General features: G+C 46.1%; 2 protein-coding genes across 4 annotated transcripts; both read right to left on the bottom strand.

Moving 5' to 3' along the window:
• Positions 1-2,773: 2,773 nt before the first annotated feature.
• On the bottom strand, positions 2,774-9,952 carry LOC144108885 (2-iminobutanoate/2-iminopropanoate deaminase-like). Of its 3 annotated transcripts, none has more exons than XM_077642117.1 (6): positions 9,796-9,952; positions 8,099-8,204; positions 7,670-7,724; positions 7,533-7,601; positions 6,777-6,832; positions 2,774-2,942 (listed from the first exon to the last, which is right to left on the bottom strand). In XM_077642117.1, the coding sequence occupies exons 1-6, from the start codon at positions 9,858-9,860 to the stop codon at positions 2,862-2,864; spliced, it is 432 nt and encodes a 143-aa protein (XP_077498243.1). In that variant the 5' UTR covers positions 9,861-9,952; the 3' UTR covers positions 2,774-2,861. The 3 variants fall into 3 exon arrangements, with proteins under 3 accessions (XP_077498243.1, XP_077498241.1, XP_077498242.1); XM_077642115.1 differs by lacking the exon at positions 9,796-9,952 and adding an exon at positions 8,966-9,349; XM_077642116.1 differs by lacking the exons at positions 2,774-2,942; positions 9,796-9,952 and adding exons at positions 5,180-5,354; positions 8,966-9,349.
• A 1,845-nt stretch (positions 9,953-11,797) lies between these two features.
• Positions 11,798-17,683, bottom strand: LOC144107053 (transmembrane protease serine 6-like). The gene is made up of 7 exons (XM_077640030.1): positions 17,566-17,683; positions 16,832-16,974; positions 15,583-15,671; positions 15,282-15,360; positions 14,113-14,308; positions 12,823-12,944; positions 11,798-12,126 (listed from the first exon to the last, which is right to left on the bottom strand). The coding sequence occupies exons 1-7, from the start codon at positions 17,621-17,623 to the stop codon at positions 11,968-11,970; spliced, it is 846 nt and encodes a 281-aa protein (XP_077496156.1). The 5' UTR covers positions 17,624-17,683; the 3' UTR covers positions 11,798-11,967.
• Positions 17,684-17,891: the final 208 nt, after the last annotated feature.

Here is a 17,891-nt window from a genome sequence, read left to right as displayed (position 1 = left end):
GCGCGAGCGTGAAAAAGTCGCCGGAAAGGGCTCGCGAACTTAAGCGCGCGATTGTGATTTCTCTGCTGCATGTAGAATTGTATTATTTGGCTCAGGTGTTCATGACGCCCGAATGCAGCGGTTGAGCTAGTTTATTCACTCTCCTCACAAAGTGTTTCAGAGCCCCGTTAAGACGTCCACCGACACTGGGAGGAGTGTGCACTAAAAAAAGGCTTCAAGTTTGCTCGTTGATCCACAGTACACATCACCCTTAGGGGTTCACATCGGCCATTGCGCATGTCTATGACATATGAAATGCTCCAAGTAGAGTACTGCCTCACAGGACCAGCATGTGCGTCACCATTCCGAACTGCCATACGCAGCTCCCAAACACTTCGGAGGCCCAGTAACATGACCAGATATCCAGGGCTGGAACAGGTAAAAACCCGATTCCGCGAGGTGACAACAGCAAAATGGGATCCCAACATTCGAGGAAGATATGTTCAGCGGTCGTGGGCTTTCTGTACAAACAGCTGTACAAACAGGCGAATAATAATTGGTTTTTGGGGAAAGGAAATGGCGCAGTATCTGTCTCATATATCGTTGGACACCTGAACCGCGCCGTAAGGGAAGGGATAAAGGAGGGAGTGAAAGAAGAAAGGAAGAAAGAGGTGCCGTAGTGGAGGGCTCCGGAATAATTTCGACCACCTGGGGATCTTTAATGTGCACTGACATCGCACAGCACACGGGGGCCTTAGCGTTTTTCCTCCATAAAAACGCAGCCGCCGCGGTCGGGTTCGAACCCGGGAACTCCGGTTCAGTAGTCGAGCGCCCTAACCACTGAGCCACCGCGGCGGGTAATCAACTCGTCTTTTCGTGCGTCGTGAAAGCAAACGCCCATTGCCTCTGGCTGACCACTCCCGCCATCTGGGGACGCTTAGTGGTGGCCGCAGTCCATGGCAGCCATTTTATAGTGAATGAATTACGCAGAGCTGCTTGTATTTGTTTTCATTCACGGATTATCGCGGTGCGCCAAGCTAGTCTGTCAACAGACCACGGGAACCAGTTCCCTAAGGTTTCAAGACGCGTTTTCGCAAAGTGTATGGTTACGAAGTGCATCGCATCTATATTTTCAGTTCCATTCTTACACGATTACCATCTTGTAAAGAAAAGGCTGTTGTAGCTGTATTTTTTTTTCATATTCTGCAAAAGAAAAAAATCCTAGCAATTTCCGGCATCTGGTGGATGAAATACGAAGTTAGGGCTGCATGTTCATCTCTTCATTTCGTTGTCACGTCGAGAGTAAAGCTGAAGTATGGCTAAACATGGAGTCACGAATATATGGGCACAGTTATATGGGACTGTCAACAGACTCGACTGGTGTCAGTGCCACTATACAGGCACGCCACGGTCTTGTCATTCTTCAGAATGGGCCCAGAATGAACAAAGCCGCATGCATTGAGTGCAATCGCGAGTGCCATTGGCCCCTTCCAGGCATCTTTCTTACTTAAGGTAAGGAACTTATTAATCTGGCTCATAAAAATGGAATAGTAGCGCAAATATTTACTTATAACAAGCCCGTTACGTTATTCCTTCGTGGACTGCTCCGTATGAGGACAGTTTCCGAAACATGGAGATTGTGGATCGTTTATTTGGTTAATGCACGCCAAATATCATTGCAAGTTTCGGTTCCAAGAGCCGAGCGATGTCTGTTGAAACAGAAACAAGTGAGAAAAGAAATTCAATTATGCATTATTTAGCGGTCGTAGACGAATATTACGTGCTGATTCATGTATGTTGTCTTCCACATCATTACAAAAGAGAAAACACGCAACCAAAAAGCTGGTGTCTATACTCATTTAACGTATGTTTAGCAAGTGAAATAATTTTGTTTTCTTGAGTCTTGTTTATTTTTATTTTTCCTTAATTTTCTTTTGGACAATCATGCGTTCATGTATGATGAATGCAGAACAGAAATTTGTCGTAGACAGCTATGACCTGATGGAAAATCAAAAATAAGAGTGAATGATAAAATAAATGTATAAGTAAAGTGGAAATAAGAGCACTGGCGACTATGTATGCGGTAACTACTTCTTATGTGAAAATGCAGTGACCCTGCATTTGTGCAAGAAATCATTTAAATTACGACTGCGTGGCCCGGGACATGGGGTAGGGGGCGCATATTTTTCATATTATTCCCTACTACCTGCAAGACAAATAGACACGACCACAAAACTTTACCCACCCCCTCCCCCACCTCTCGCCTATCACTTTGGTGAATGCTTTGTTTGTTGTTGGCCCCTGCTAGGACCGAATGCTGAAGGTGCGCACAATGTATGAAGAGTTTAAAAAAAAAGATGTCGCCACGGTCTGGAAGACGTTGAAGTAACGAGTTTTCTGTTTGGTTTACTAGAACTGATATGAATGAGATTAAAGTCAGGTACACCAATGAAAATACGAATTTTACATCTTGGATTTATAAGTGACGTCGCCATTCAATCACCAGTTGGATATATCAGTGACATCACCAATCAATCACCAATTCGATATACTAATGACGTCACCAATCAATCACCAATTGGGTTGCTATATCGATTTACCATGGGGGCCGCCATCTTGAATTCCTTGGATTGAGAAATTTTCACGCCGAAGGGAGGTGGTAGCAGGACCCAGAATAAGAAGTAACGCTCTTAAAATATAACAAGCGAACTGCACCCCGCAGTCTTGCTCTGAGCAGGCTTGTCCCGATACTAATACAAGGTTCGATACCATGCACGACAAACCAACGACAGAGTTCTGGACATCGCAGCATATTTACTTGTTAATCTCATTTGTGCAGTTCTTTGGTGTTTTTATGCTTATCCTCGGCGTGCCAACTGCGACTACAGCCTAGCACGCCGTGCTGCAGCGCCCAAATTCCCCTCCGTGTCGACAGCGATAGCTTCGATCTCAACGCGGGCATCCTGCAAAAAATAAACAAACAAGAAAATCACGTCAGGCCCCGTTTCCGTGGCACCAGCAGGTGCAATCTGCTAACGAAGCCACAGCGAGCAATATCGGCTCAACTGTTACGCAGACCTCTTTAGTTTTAACCGACGCACACGGCGCAGTCATCCTGCGATGCAGCCATTCATTCGAGTATTGTATTTCTGCGCTCATGCGATTGAACTGATAAGCGGATTCACGAGTAACAAAAAAACTCTATAGAACACCTGCTCCTGCAGCTGACATATCGTGAAAAAAAATAACAATGAAACAAAGGAAAGAAAGAAATAATGGCCTAGAAAACTATGCTACGATTTGCGAATTAATTTGAAACTCTCCATTATCAGCAGCCACGCAGAGCAAGCACACGTATTACTATATATTACTTTACACTGTTGGAAAGCACAGACATACATTATTGGAGAACTCGATTTTAGCCAGAGAGTTGTATAGTGTAAAAAAAAAAAAATTCGAAATGTACAATTTCTGCCATTTGTAGGCGTATTCTCAAAGTTTTCTTTGCAGTCTAAAACAAATCCGCGGAATAACCGGAAAAACAAAAAAACCGCGTCATGTCGACGGCTAATAAGAGGTAGGGTGGGGGGGGAGTGCTAATTGGCGCGGTATTTTCGAAACATCGTCTCCTGTTGCGGCCATTTCGATTACTCGCGCTTTTTACACAGCGCTCAAACACTTTCAATACAGTAAGCGTAAGAAGAATGAGCAGCCGGAGCCGCTCTAGCAGACTGCACGATGCGGGAGCAAATACGTGTCATACAATAAACTTGATGAAGAAATTTGCACCTAAATTTAGTCATCAGCACTTGCGTATTTGATCCAAAGGAGGGCGACTATACCGAGACAATTTAATGCGAGCAGCGCATCTGAAAATTTCGATATGAAGCAGGATAACGACATGTGCCGTTACATGCATCCCAGCCCCAGAGAAACGCTTGGAGACGACTCGGGGGGAGTGCAAAAGTTTAGCTATCCCTGAGAGCGGATATCGCGATGATTACATTGCGATGGAAAATACTGAACATCCGCTACTGTAGCTGCATAGTACTGTGGACGCTTACGCATGGCGCCGTGTATAACAGATAGCGACCGCCATGTCGGTGAACCTCGGTGAAAGTCAGGTCTAATCCACTTGTCGCGCACCTGCTCCGGTGTGCACTGTGGAAGCTATACATCAGTACACCATCATGGCGCCCGTGACGTCATGGTGCTCTCCCCTCACCTTCCTTTCCAAGCAGCATGGTCTCCCCGTAGACCGCTTCACCCTTCCCGTTACTAAACCCTTCTCTCCCTCTCCCAGTGAAGTGGAAGGACTGAAGCTCTACTGCCCATCCACTCCACATTAAACATCGGCTCAGGTGGGTGAATGCTCTCCCGTGGAAAAGCATGAGAGTGTAACAGGCGGTGTCCTCTCCTTCTGCAGACATCGCAAACTAAGCAATTGTGCTCGTGGAACCTGTGCGGGCATCTCTCTCGTACTCAGGGAGAGGCCTAGAAGGATGTTGTTTGGTGCTTTGGTTTACGGGGAAAAAAAAAAGGCAGGCGGGCCAGCTAGAAGCCATGGTGAAACCCTGCAAATAGATTTCCTTTCTTTAAATATATTTTTTTATGGGGAGGGATGAGGGGCAGCAAGCACTGTTGATTTTGCTGTGGGCCTGAAAGGCACTGCTCTCTATTTCATGATACTGCACGGGCTGCCTAGCTACCACACAGTCATGGATATGGAGCGATTAGAAACAGTCGACTCAAGTTCATGAAAATGAGAACATACGAGTTAGCGAGATACTAAAAGGCAAAACTGATCGCCAAAAAATGTAGCAGCGTCTCATTAAATTGACCTAAACAAGTCTTTCCGTGGCATTCTTCCATGAAGTTGCCACAAACAAGCCTGCCATAAACTTGCACATTATGTATGTGTATTTCTCAATACAGTACACTCATACATTATGCCTGCAAGCAACACCTCAAAGAAATCAAATTTTCCCAACGATTACCCACGTTATACTAAATACTTCTTCCATGCAAGTTATGTGTGGACTTGGAAAGTATCAGGGATGGATTTATGGACAACTCTTGGAGGGGGCAGTAAAGGCACAGTGGCATCATTGTACAATGTTTTTTTTTTTTATTTTTCCGTTAGCTCCACTTAAAAAGGGGGGGGGGGGGGGAACCACCGCTCCACAAATGAACACAAAGCTTTTTCATTGAAAAGCAAGCTTTATTTTGAAAATACTCCCACTCCAAAAATAGAAAAGACTTTGAGACAAGAGCAATGGCAGTATCATGAGGGTTTTCTGGGCATGTGTTAAGTCCAGTGTGGTGAGTGGTTATTGGCAGTCCACAGCAATAGCCTCAATCTCCACTGCAGCATTCTACAGAAAGGAAACACAAACAAATAGGAAAGATATGCACCTTAGAGATGGTATACTAAAGCGTCAAATTCAACATCCCTTGGAGGCCCACCATGACATGATGAACCCAAAGCAAGACCAATGAACAATTTCATCTGCACATGTGCCGAACATTGCAGTCTCTCAGTTTCACTAGAAAAGTTTGAATTTCTTTTTTTTTTTTAAGTCACTTTATTGCAGACAAATATTAGTGAACTTTTCATATCAACCACACTTTTAAACTACTTTTAAGAAACAATTCAAACTCTAGAGTGTCTGCTGGCGCAAAACGTAACAAAGGTTTAAATCCTTTCAATGATAGAAACAGCTCTGCACCCCAACGCAAATACCTCTGGACCTGGAATGACTACAAGCGCCACATAGCTGTATATGCATGCCATCTCTTGTAAACAAGACTCAGAATAGCATGCACTACAACCACAGGTCAAACATGGCCACTCATGCGTGAACAAAGACCGGCTACATAAGGCAGCACTATTGGAATTACTTTGTCTCGTGCCTGCATTCGTACTGCTGCGGCTTTGGCGAAACTTAAATGGAGAAGCATTTGCCACCACTGCGTGTGGAAAATTAGCCACAAGCCTGATTCCAAGTATTTTTGGCTCACTCTTTTTTTTTTCCGATTTATGCATTCCTAGCAATGAAAGTGACAATTCTGCACTACATGATTGCCTGGACACAATGCTCTCCACTAAATTTTTTTGCTATAGGGCCAGCATTACATAAGACAAACTTTTGGAGGAGCTTTGTTCCGTAATGGTACCATCATATTGTCAATAGCTTTTGAATGGGACAGTTTAGTGTAGCAGTGGGGGTTCAGAGTGTCTGTGAACACAGTAAAACAGGGAGTGGATATCCTGTTTGCAGATGGCTGAGCAAGTTCCGCTTGGTATGACCTACTTTGCTGGGGCACCAGCAGCTGTAGGAATGCAATGTTTATTGCGTATGAAAGAATATGATGGCGATAACTAATTTTTGGTTTCACTTTTACTACAAACCAATCACTTTTGGTGTAGAAAAAGGGCAAGAAATAAGCAAGCACTGTGGCAACATATCTGTTTCAGCTTTGGGTGAGAAAACTTGAAAGACTGGGACAGCTGAATTAGCAGTAAAAAGAGTAAAATACAAGCAAGGTTCTGCTTTATGCCCCTGTAAGGTAATACATCACAATGTAAACTTTTCTAGCATGCTATAGCTGTATGCCTGCCACTCAAGCTTGAGCCACACCTGTGCGATACAATGATAAATGGTGCTGAAAAAGAGTGAGTTTGCATTTCATTCAACCACACCAACAAACCCCCTACGTCCCCCCAGCTTTTGCATTGCTATGTAATAAATACAACGTCGCATAACAATGGTGATAGCTGGGATGGATATACTCACCAGAGGAAGCCTGGCCACTTGGAATGCAGCTCGAGCTGGCTGTTTCTCTGTGAAGACTAGCAAAACGAACCACACCACACTCAGTAGTTGCCGCAATGTCCATGCTACAACACTTTTTCTCTACTTTTAATAAAAAAGCCTTTTACAAGTACTATCCTACAGCTACTATTGCTCCTGACCGAACAAGCTAGTTAGCAGTCTTGCATGACAGCCTGCACAGAACACTTTCAGTTACAAATAAAAAATCCTACTGGATGTGGGTAAGATCTTGCTTGCACAGTGTGCAGGTAAAATCTTGTTTTAATTGCAATCTGGCTATTCATGACCTGTAACTACACTGCTTTCCCCACAATTTCAAACTTGGCCTCGCTCTGAGCGAACATGCACACACTGATAAAAAAAAAAAACCAATTATTGCCAATCATTTCAATTTTCAGCATGTTCTGTAATAAAAAAAAAAACACATATATATCTTCGCTGAAGAAAACAAGTTTGATATTCACCTAAAATATGCCTGATTAACCAACAATAGTTCGATAATCAACCCTACTCCATGTCAATGCAGCCAGTCTTATTGTAACTGTTTATATCACTGGAAACTGCGTCAATTCGTCAAGCACTGCTTTAGTTTACTCACATGATGCTAATAACTGTACTATTTGCACAGCAGTGGTTGCTGCTTCAAAAGGACAGAGAAGCAGTGGTTTGCTGCCTTTTCTACCAAACAATACACAGAACTTAAATAAGAGTGCTCACATTCAGTGTAGACTTTGTTCATTTCCTGAAAGTCCTTCATGTCCCCAAGGTAGACCGTGCATTTTGCAACTGAAGAAGAAACAGAAGGCATGTTATATGACAGGAGCATTCACTGATGAAAGGACATCTGAGCTTACCACATTTCAGAGACATTCGCCCAGCTTCCAAGACTTTGCTCAGGTTTGTCAGGGCCTATACAGAGGCAACATGATGACAAACTCAACAAGGGGCACTGTGAAACCTTTACCTCCTACAAAATTATGCAACTGAAAAACGCTTCAACAATGAGTTGCCATGCGGTGTGCCCAAATGCTTTTATGGTTCATGCTGTGTACCATCAATCATGCCATAGGATGGCCGCAGCTCTTCAGCACCTGCACTTGCATTGCTCAAAGGCTCCTTTTTGTTGGAGTACTTGCTTTAGTTCTGCATGCTATAAATAAAGGTGGACCTGTGTTTTGGCACATACTAGCATGCTGTGACTCCAGAGGTGAATCATGCTTCCACAGTAATGGCAACCTGTGCATCAACGATCATCCAGTGCAACAAAAGGAGCAAACACTTGCCTGTCTGGTCTCAGCTGTGATTCCACCTTCAACCAGCTTGCCAGTTTTTGGGTCCACGCCAATCTGGCCAGACACATACATGGTGTCGCCAGCACGGATGGCTTGGCTGCAAGAAGATTGTAGAGTGCATTCCATCAGAATAAGTGAACTTTGTCCTCAAACAATCTCACCTATATTACGAGGATATTCAATGATACTAATCTTTTACCCAGACACAAATCAAACAGCTAGTCAAAAAAGATTCCTTTATGTGAGAAATGCATTTACGTTTCAGCATTTATACAATGCACATAGACCTACGAACTGAAAAATAATACAAACTGATGGTATTTGAAGAAATGGCGCATCAAGCATAACTAAAAATATGTAAACAGGTTAGGGAGTGCTGAGCACACAAGGTAACTAAACAGAAATTTCGAATGCAAGTCTTTCTTTCCCCCACTAAAAGTAAAATACGAAACATCAGTGGCACTGAAAGACTTCGCACGAAAGCAAATACAGCAACGTTTAAGGTAAGCTCCAATACATTACAACAACCAACGGGGATAACAAGCACAATTACATTACTGAAGTAGATGTATACATGCGGTTGCATGCATGCGGTATTAGAAGCTTCTGATGTTTAGACATACAACTTTGCTTTCGAATTATGTTTTCAGGACAGCGTGATGCGTGCCACCTAGAATGCATTCACTACATTGCTGGAGCTGAGCAACACAACCACGCCGTTTCTTCGTTCACAGAATACGCTGAAACGCATAGCGATCTATTTCGGATACTGTCATCACCGTACATCTCTGCAGAATCTCTATTAGAAACGAGCAGTCCTAGAGCTCTGCGATTGCAGGAAGTAAACAAATAACCCACCTGTAAGGTCCCAAGGCCTTGGGAGCATGCTCCGAACTTATAACTTCTCTCGTCACCTTCGACATATTTCTAACCAAGATACTGGGGCGAAGCTGTCGCGACACAAATGCGGCGAGCATGCACGGTGTGTATTCTCGAAGCTTCCGAAGCGCGCCTTCTCTGCAGCCACGCGAGGGCGATAACAGCTCTGCAAATACCTCTACGTCTGTACCCTTGGCGACTCGAGGGCGTTGCCGCACGAAGACGTTAGACCGGAGATAAACGGCCGTCAAGGCTTTTTGTCGAGGATTTTCAAGTGTAGAATGTCTGTACGGGAGAGTGCGAACGGCCTCCACGTAAACAAGCGACGCTGCAGCAGACCGCTGCTAGCTCTCCCAGTGTTGCCGGCCAACACTACGGGAAACCGTTGGAATCAATTTCGCTTTCGAGGCACAACGCAACAGATGTTGCTTCTTTTTGCCGCGATAGAATTGAAACAGCGCTGCAAAAAATCTCGCTTAATTGAGAACAAACAGAGTTGGCATGAAAGTTGTTTCAGTCTTATGGATATTGTATCAACAAAAAATGCCCTTTCTTTTTTTTCTGGTCGTTTTAGGGACGCGCGCGTTTCAAAATACTCGCTTCAGAAGAGAATTTGTTGATACGTAACCAGCACAAGGTAACTTAAAAACTGCTAGCTTCGATCAGATATTATCACGGGTGCACGCTCGGTGGTTGCAGTTCAATCCATTTGTATGGCTGTACCAAAGCAGGCTTTCTGTACCTGCGGTGGTTGAACTGATCAGTAACGAGCCACGACAGACATCTTGAAATATAGGATTATTTCTTACCTAAACGGAGAGGCGGATTTCCAGACATTCGGACTGTTTACCACTTCCTTCGTGACCTTTCCCATTGTCGATCTCTGACGGGAAGTCGTCTGAAGGTGGAAGAGCGAGGTCTCTCTGAGCAGGAAATGGCTGCGCGCCGTGCTTTTAACTCCGCGCTGGCGAACAGGGCAAATCAGCTGTTACAGAGGCCTGCAGATATGAGGCGTTGGCCTACAGCGATAGCACTTTTACAGCTCGTAATACCCACTGCGCCCTAGGCCTGTCTGTTTGCTCTGCGAAACTTAGCGGGACTATAGGCTCTTCCCGCAGTGAAGAACAACACACAAAGATTGCAATTGCGGCGGTCCGCAATTTTTGCTACATTTCACCTGTATTTGCATAGAATAATTTGATGTTGTTGGTGTAGTGTTTAGGGAAATCCCTACGGTGGAGTATATTTGTAATGAAAGAGTATTTACTCATTAGCATCCACCCAAGAGCAGCCATACGGCTGTAAGAAAAGTTAGACAGCTTCCACAGAAACTTCCTAGTTGTATAAAAATTCTCACTGGTATGGGGCTCTAACTCGGGACCACAGCCTTAACGAGGTAGTCATTCTACCTAGTGAGCTAATGACGACGGCTAGCAAATGGTAGGGCGAGAGCGAAATGATAATAAATTCGAACTGGGAACGGTGCTGGTCCAATGTTTAGAGGAAATCCCCTGGGTGGAGTAAATAGATAGTAGCGAATTTTTCTTCCCACTAAGAAAAGCTACTCTCCTTTGTAGCCATAAGGCTGCGCTTGGGTAATGTGTTATTATTCCCTTATTACGATTTGCTGTTGCGTGACAAAATTTTTTGCGTAACAATCCGAATGTGTGATTTGAACATACACTGGACATTTTATTCATGTGCTTGTGAGCGCGCAGCCGTTGCATGTATTTACGACAGTATTATATTGCATGCGTTGGTTAGAAAACTGCTTCAGAGAGCGAGGCGCAGTTGCCATGATGCTGCCAAGCGCGTACGTATACCAAACTGGAAATTAAAAAGGGCAGAAAGATAATCCTATCAATTTGTGAAAGCGCGGTCTGATATAAACGAATCGAGACTGTTCGATGACCTAGTATAGCATTATGCGAAATATCGGCTAAGCTGAATATTTGATTTCATGCAATTAAAGTAGGCATTCTTGAGCGTGCGCATAAAACTCAACTGAAAGAGCCTATTTTTAAAAAATTGCAGAAAATCTTAGATATATCAAGATAGCAGAACCGTTACAGAGGATGCCCATCGCAGCTGGCAAGGACTTGATTTTTCTTAGGTTTGCACTGGTGTATGAGTTCGATTATCTAATGGTAGTAGAATAGGGCAAAAAAGTTGAAATATTTGATAAGCAATTTCTTTTAAATGGGTGACGTCCGATTACCGCAGTCCGCCACAGGTGCTTCATCTGGCGGCCCAGACACGTACAATCTTAACCAGAGTAAGCGTGAACATGGGTTTGCGTGACTTCGAACACAGTCAGCCTGACGTCACGCTCGTGAGTCGTCTGCTACGTTCGTAGACCGTTGATTATAGCGTGGCTCCAAAGCGAAAGCGACAACCACACTATTCTTCCGCACATTCTTGCTAACAGTGCTGGAAGCCATTTAGGAAACGCCTCTTGAAAGCGAGCCGTGATTCTGCGAACAAAATACAGACCGTACTGATATGGCAAAATTTTATCAGATCACGTCATTCTAACCGGCACCTTCCATAGCGGCCGCCACGGACATCACATCTTCAAAGTTGTTGTCAGACCGTTTGCTCAGAGGGACTAAAATATTTTCTTTTATTAAGCAAATGTCAACTGCTACTGCAGCAGTGAGTTGCTGATTTTATGCCCTTTACTGCGCAAGCGTTACATGCAAGGGGTTAGCACATCATCTGCGCACTTGACCCTCTAGTGTGACGTCAGCCCCATACCGACTGAGGCAGAGCAAAAGCCCGTAACGAGGTAAGAACGAATTCGGTAAAGTACAATGTGATCTTTATTGAAAACAAAAGTCCAATCTATCACTTCGTTCACCAATTAATGGGTTGAGGTAGACAGGCAAATGTTCTCGTGCGACGCGTATGTACAGGAAAAGTGGTGACGCAGTTGCATGACGATGATGCGGTGAAAGAGTGCAGGCGTGAATAGCACAAGGCTAGACCTCGACGGGGATGTTGCAGATGAACTTGAGGAAGTACGAGATCTGGGTGTATACGTCGGTGCTCCCGGACTGGCACTGGTAGTCGTTGGCGACGCCCACCAGAGTGAACTCGCCGGTCGGGGACATCTGCACGACGGGCGATCCGCGGTCACCCTGAAGAGAGAAAAAGAGATGAGATATAGGTTAACCATAAAGAAGAGAGAAAAAGAGATGAGATATAGGTTAACCATAAAGAACATGGCCAATTTGCCACGCCTTATCATTCATTTCCATTGTTTATGGCTGGTTTCTTGGATGTAAGTGCATTTCTCTGGGATAAGGTGCAGTCTTTGTCAAAAGTATACAGCCCACGGGGTCTGCTCCTGAGCCCTGCAGAACATCTCCTCTTGCATACTCACGGACCCTAATCTAAAGAACGAAGGAGGAATTTAAGTCCTCAGCCCTCCCAAGTTAAGGACTGTTAAATGTGCTCAAGTGCCGCGCTACACGGCTTGGAATCAAACCCCTTGGCATGTATATTTTGACAAAGACTGCACGTTAACATCCCCGTGGTTGTAATACACTGATACGGGAGCCTTTAAAACTACCTTTTAAACTGTGGCAAAAGGATGAACGACAAAAGAAACTGAGGCCAGCCAGGCGTATACGGACGACGCATGCGCATTCCGGGCACATTGCTACTTTGCACACAAGAGCGCATTGTGAAAGGATAGAAGGTCCAAGCTTTCATTTCAAAAGCACCTTGCAGCAAAGTTTGGAGGAACTGCGGACAGCGAACATTGCGCAGAGTAAGGCATTTCTGCCGTCCCTCAGTATCGTACACACTCGAACAGCTCGGTGTATACGTACCGTGCAGAGTCCAGCTTTCTTCCCGATTCCGCAGAATGCGTACGGCTTGTTCTTGAACAGGGGGCACTGGTCGTTGGGCAGCTTCTCAATGTTCACCTCTTGCATGATGTTGTTGCGTCGGCCTGCAAGGACAAGAGCACAAATGTTGAGGCACATGAAGGCTGTCTCCCGCTCAGCGTGCAGGACGCCACGTACGACGCCCCGACGCCCCACAGATTCCGCCCTTCGGGGGCTCGAGGCCAGCTCCAATAGCAGTGACGGCTTTCCAGATAGAGCAGCAATTCTGCTTTCGGTTGCGCAAAGAGAAAGCATTGCAACGACAACTGGAATGCGAAAAGCGAAACCGCGGACGGACACCTTAGCACAATCGTTTCAACAGAGCTAGCCGCCCCGGTGGCTCAGCGGTTATGGCGCTCGGCTGCTAACCCGAAAGACGCGGGTTCGATCCCGGCCGCGGCGGTCGAATTTCGATGGAGGCGAAATTCTAGAGGCCCGTGTACTGCGCGATGTCAGTGCACATTGAAGAAACCCTGGTGGCCGAAATTTCCGGAGCCCTTCACTACGGCGTCCCTCATAGCCTGAGTCACTTTGGGACGTTAAACCCCCCCTAAACCAAACCTCTCCGTATCTGACTGTCTGACACCGACGGCTACGCTTTCCTCCATTAAAATTTATCCCGCTACCCTAACAGAGCATCGGCTATCTGTCCTCCGGAATTGCACGCCTTGTCCAAGCTGATTTCATTTTTTTTATTTCCGCTGAACTATCAGTAACTATACCTCGAACGGTACACTTATCCGTGGCTTTCTGTTTCTCTGCTAAAACGTTAACCGTATCGTTACTTTTTATGTGATAGCATCAGGAGCCTGTTGAGACGTTTACTCGATATTGTTTTATCGCTGTCACATCCGATGAGGCGGCGGTTTCTGGGGCAAAAAAAATGTGGGCCCCTGAATTGTCACACAAGTGTGGACTGATCGCGTTCGAATCTGCGTGAGATTTAGCACAGATCTGCTTGTCGAAACTTGTGCCATCCATTGGTCAGGAGTCTAACCGCTAACCAACACATGTTAGGGTGCCTATGGGAGTGGATCACACTATCGGTGTCGATGGCATGGGTGTCTATCGCAAGCGTCTATGCTATCGCTTTATCGTACGTAATTAGCAATCCATTGTCCCCCTTTGGGAAGTAATTCTTTTTTTCTTGATAGCCCGCTGTGCTCTCCTCAGTATGACGTCTAATCTAATCTAATCTGACTGAGAAGAAAGAAAGCGCAGGCTAGGGCTTGCCTTCCTGGTCGTATCCGAAGCCAGTCAGCGTGAGCCATCCGCGGGCGTCAACGCGGGGCTCGGGCAGGCAGATGGTGTTGATGAAGCCGTTGGCCGATGAGAAGTCCACCTCCCGTTCCAGCTGCAGCAGAGCCAGGTCGTAGCTGTAAAGGTCCTGCTCGCGGTCCCAGCGGGGGTGCAGCACGCGCTGGTAGACCTGCCGTACGTCGACGTCATCGGCAGGAGGGGGAAAGGGAGAAGAAACCTTGGTTAGAACATATGCACCATGAAACAGAGTCTGAGAGGAAGAAATTATAAGAAAGCAAGTAACCATAAATTCAGGCTCAATAAAGGTTTCAATCAATATATCAATGAATCAATCAAGTTAGAAATTGTGGCGGCCACAGAAAATGACGAAGCGTGTAGTGTCATGAACGCGCAAATAAAGAAGAAAGACTAAAGGCCCAGACGAAGACGAATGTTCTCGTCGAAACGTTGGTCAGTAGAGTTAGGCTTTCCTCGTTTCATGTCGACCGGCTCCCGAAGTTAACCCTTCTCCTCAAGTGATCATGCTGAGGCAGAGCACGGAAACAAAAATGTTTTTCATCCTTCTCCTCGTCTCATCTGTTTTAGAAGTTTGCGCTGTAAAGCAGTAGGAAGGCAAAGGAAGATGTGGTAAAGTTGCGCCAGCCTTTAGCCGGCATCTTCTTGTTTAGAGTGTTTCATGTGGTTCGGGATGACTTATGCTATTTGAAGAATATTCTAACTGCTCTGAAGCAGCTCTTCAATCCAGATAACGAAATTGAAATGCACGAGGGCCGGGATTACGCAAGGAGCAGAGAACGTCGAGAAATGAGAAGCCGATATAGGCTGAATAATTAAATAAGTTAAAAAGAAGCGACAACGGTGGCCTAGTCAGGTGGGCGTAGCTATAGTGCAGATGGGTGAGCATTTAGCTTGGAGTTCACTGGCTAGCAATTAACAACCTGCCAAAAATACACAGCATGCAGAGGGAATGCAGTGCCCTTCAAGCTGTCGGCCCTACCAAATATGCCAGAAAACATTTAGAAAAGTGAACCTTCTCTGCGAATCCAATATGTGATACGCAGTCATTCCGTATGCACTTTTTCCGCTCCGAAAGAAAAGTCATGACGTCGGGCACGCGGCAACGTCTCTGTACATATACGTACGGCATAGGTGCGCTCCGTGGGAGATTCCGTGTCCAGGTCGTTCTTGCCAAGCTTTACTTGCAACTGTGTTGGACGGAAGCTGGAAAGGGCGGGAAATTCAATTAGAAACACACACGGGCACTACTGTTCATTGTCTGGACCGTCCCACGCAAAATTAAGTGGTTTTTCGGCCGCGGAGACTGCCCCAAACATATTGCTTTTTTGTCACTGCTAACATGAGTACAGAGAACTGCGATTTCGCAGTTTATTTTTTTTTTTCTGGCGATTTCGCAGAAATACATCGCGTGGTGTGGACACTTACTCCTGGACGATGTAGGCCGTGGTCAGGACAAAGTTGCAGGAGACGAGAGCGCCGCCACCGATCGGTTGACCGTCGGCGTAGATGATGGCCTGCGGGATTAGAAATTCACGGAGTGTTGCAGATAAGTTGTAACCCACTCGTGCCGACTTTGAACTCGTGGGAAATAATTACGGACACTTGCTCAGAAGGTGGTTTCATCGCTTTGGAGTCATCGTTTTATATTACCGCGCCTTCCTCAAATTAGATGTAGGTCACCTGCACAAGGTGAACCCTCCTAAATTCAGTCACCATCGGTGCCTTGCTGCTAAGCTTGTGACCTCTATAGCTCTTCCCCTTCTTTTGTAAAATAGAACCAGTACATTAGATAGGAGCTCCACATTTTGTGTACAGGCCTTATGATACCCTTTTCAGCCACATGGAAGGGGTAACGAAGTCTTCCTTAGAAGGCCAATTTTTATTTACCTAGCCTTCTGGCTACTTGTGAGATCGCAATGAAGGCGGTACTCTCTTAGGAAGACTGGTTGACAGGCGTCGACGAGCGAAGTCCGAACTTAAGTGGAAAGAGTAATAATCGTCAAAATAGTAACTAGTTGTTCCCTTTCACAATGTTGATCGTCCTGAAAAATGTATAGACGATCAATGCGATTGATGGGGCAGAGTATGCTTTACCACTATTGTTCCCCCCAAACGGTGCAGCCCCTGCCGCCATGTGAAACACCGTACCCCCGGTCCTCCCTCTCCCACCCGCCACCCATGGGGCCGAACTGGCCGCGGCGGCCGCATTTCGATGGAGGCGAAACGCAAAACGCGCTCGCGTGCTGTGCGATGTCAGTGCACGTTAAAGATCCCCAGGTGGTGGAAATTTCCAGAGCCCTTCCCTAGGACGTCTCTCATAGCCTGAGTCGATTTGGGACGTTATATCCCATAAACTAATTTCCCTCCAGCCTTCTCTACCTCTTGCTTCCACTTTTCCTCTCTTTCCCCTGAAAGCGGAAAGGGCAGACTTTGCTTTTTATCCTTTTTACCACCCCACCCTCTCTTCTTCTTTCCGCTCACCGTCTCCCCCGAAAGTGGAGATGGAAATATCTGTCTCCCCATTTTGCCATCTGCCAACCGAGGCTTCAGAAGGACGGACGGATGGATATTGCCGACATGAAGGTTCTAATGCTAACGCATTAAAAAAGCAACGCTCCTGTGGCAGTACCAGAACGCAAGCACAGCGTCTGCAACGCGTCTTCCGTATACTCACGTGCCACGGGTAGCGTCCTCGTGTGGAGTTGACACCCCCGTAGGTGCGGCCGGGCAGCATGTCCCACGGACTGCGCGGCCTTCCGCAGTTGCGAGGCACACACGCCAGGCAGTACGGCTTGAACGGGTACAGAGACGTGGCCGCTGCAGACGGAGGAGAAAAAGATGCGAATGTAAATCGATTCTATGGCTCTTGGTGACGCTTGTCGGGCAGCAAAAACAGCATTTATTCCCGAGAAAATTGCGTTAAAAGACTCCTCCCCAACTCGATTGAAATTCATAACGTGGCTCAGTGGTTAGGGCGCTCGACTACTGATCCGGAGTTCCCGGGTTCGAACCCGACCGCGGCGGCTGCGTTTTTATGGAGGAAAAACGCTAAGGCGCCCGTGTGCTGTGCGATGTCAGTGCAAGTTAAAGATCCCCTGGTGGTCGAAATTATTCCGGAGCCCTCCACTACGGCACCTCTGTCTTCCTTTCTTCTTTCACTCCAGCCTTAATCCCTTCCCTTACGGCGCGGTTCAGGTGTCCAACGATATATAAGACAGAAACTGCGCCATTTCCTTTCCCCCCAAAAAAACCAATTATTATTACACCGAACAGGACTCCGGGATCACCATTTTAAGTGAATGGCGACGCAGCCTTGCTTGTGCACAAACGCAAGCGCATGTCCCTTGGCAAGACTTGCACGGCGTAGCTCGAAGAAGTATGTACATATTGAAAAACTGAAAAACTCACCACTTATGCAGGCCACGGCGCAGACGACGAGCAGGGAGACGAGTGTTCGGGGATCCATGGTGCTTCGGATGTCTTGGAGACGGTCGAACTGTGGACGGCAAGGACCTGGCCGCAGTTTTTATAGGCGCTCGTCTGCCACTTTTTCTGCTTGTCTTTTTTTTTTGTCAACAGATAGAGATGGAATTCGCTTTGGTCATAGCTGCAAATCATTTTGCCGAGATAAAAAGTTTTTTTGGGGGGACAAAAATGGCGGGTGATCTGGAATTTCTGGCATCAAGAATTCGATAAGCGCCGCCATACTGCATCAAGGAAATGGGAACAAAAAT

Source organism: Amblyomma americanum, chromosome 10 (genome assembly GCF_052857255.1).
Source record: "Amblyomma americanum isolate KBUSLIRL-KWMA chromosome 10, ASM5285725v1, whole genome shotgun sequence".
In the NCBI taxonomy this organism is placed as follows: Eukaryota; Metazoa; Arthropoda; class Arachnida; order Ixodida; family Ixodidae; genus Amblyomma; species Amblyomma americanum.
Note: the sequence above shows the minus strand (reverse complement) of the source record. Positions and strands in the feature narration are given on the sequence as shown.

What these genes read in the sequence shown, in the direction of transcription:
- LOC144108885 (XM_077642115.1), bottom strand. Translation starts at nt 9,084, where the DNA reads ATGCTCGCCGCATTTGTGTCGCGACAGCTTCGCCCCAGTATCTTGGTT. An exon ending in AAGGCCTTGGGACCTTACAG is followed by an intron (nt 8,205 to 8,965) that starts GTGGGTTATTTG and finishes ATCTTCTTGCAG; the next exon opens with CCAAGCCATCCGTGCTGGCG. An exon ending in TCACAGCTGAGACCAGACAG is followed by an intron (nt 7,725 to 8,098) that starts GCAAGTGTTTGC and finishes GCCTCTGTATAG; the next exon opens with GCCCTGACAAACCTGAGCAA.
- LOC144107053 (XM_077640030.1), bottom strand. Translation starts at nt 17,623, where the DNA reads ATGGATCCCCGAACACTCGTCTCCCTGCTCGTCGTCTGCGCCGTGGCC. An exon ending in CGCCGTGGCCTGCATAAGTG is followed by an intron (nt 16,975 to 17,565) that starts GTGAGTTTTTCA and finishes CTCCGTCTGCAG; the next exon opens with CGGCCACGTCTCTGTACCCG. An exon ending in CTTCGGATACGACCAGGAAG is followed by an intron (nt 12,945 to 14,112) that starts GCAAGCCCTAGC and finishes TTGTCCTTGCAG; the next exon opens with GCCGACGCAACAACATCATG.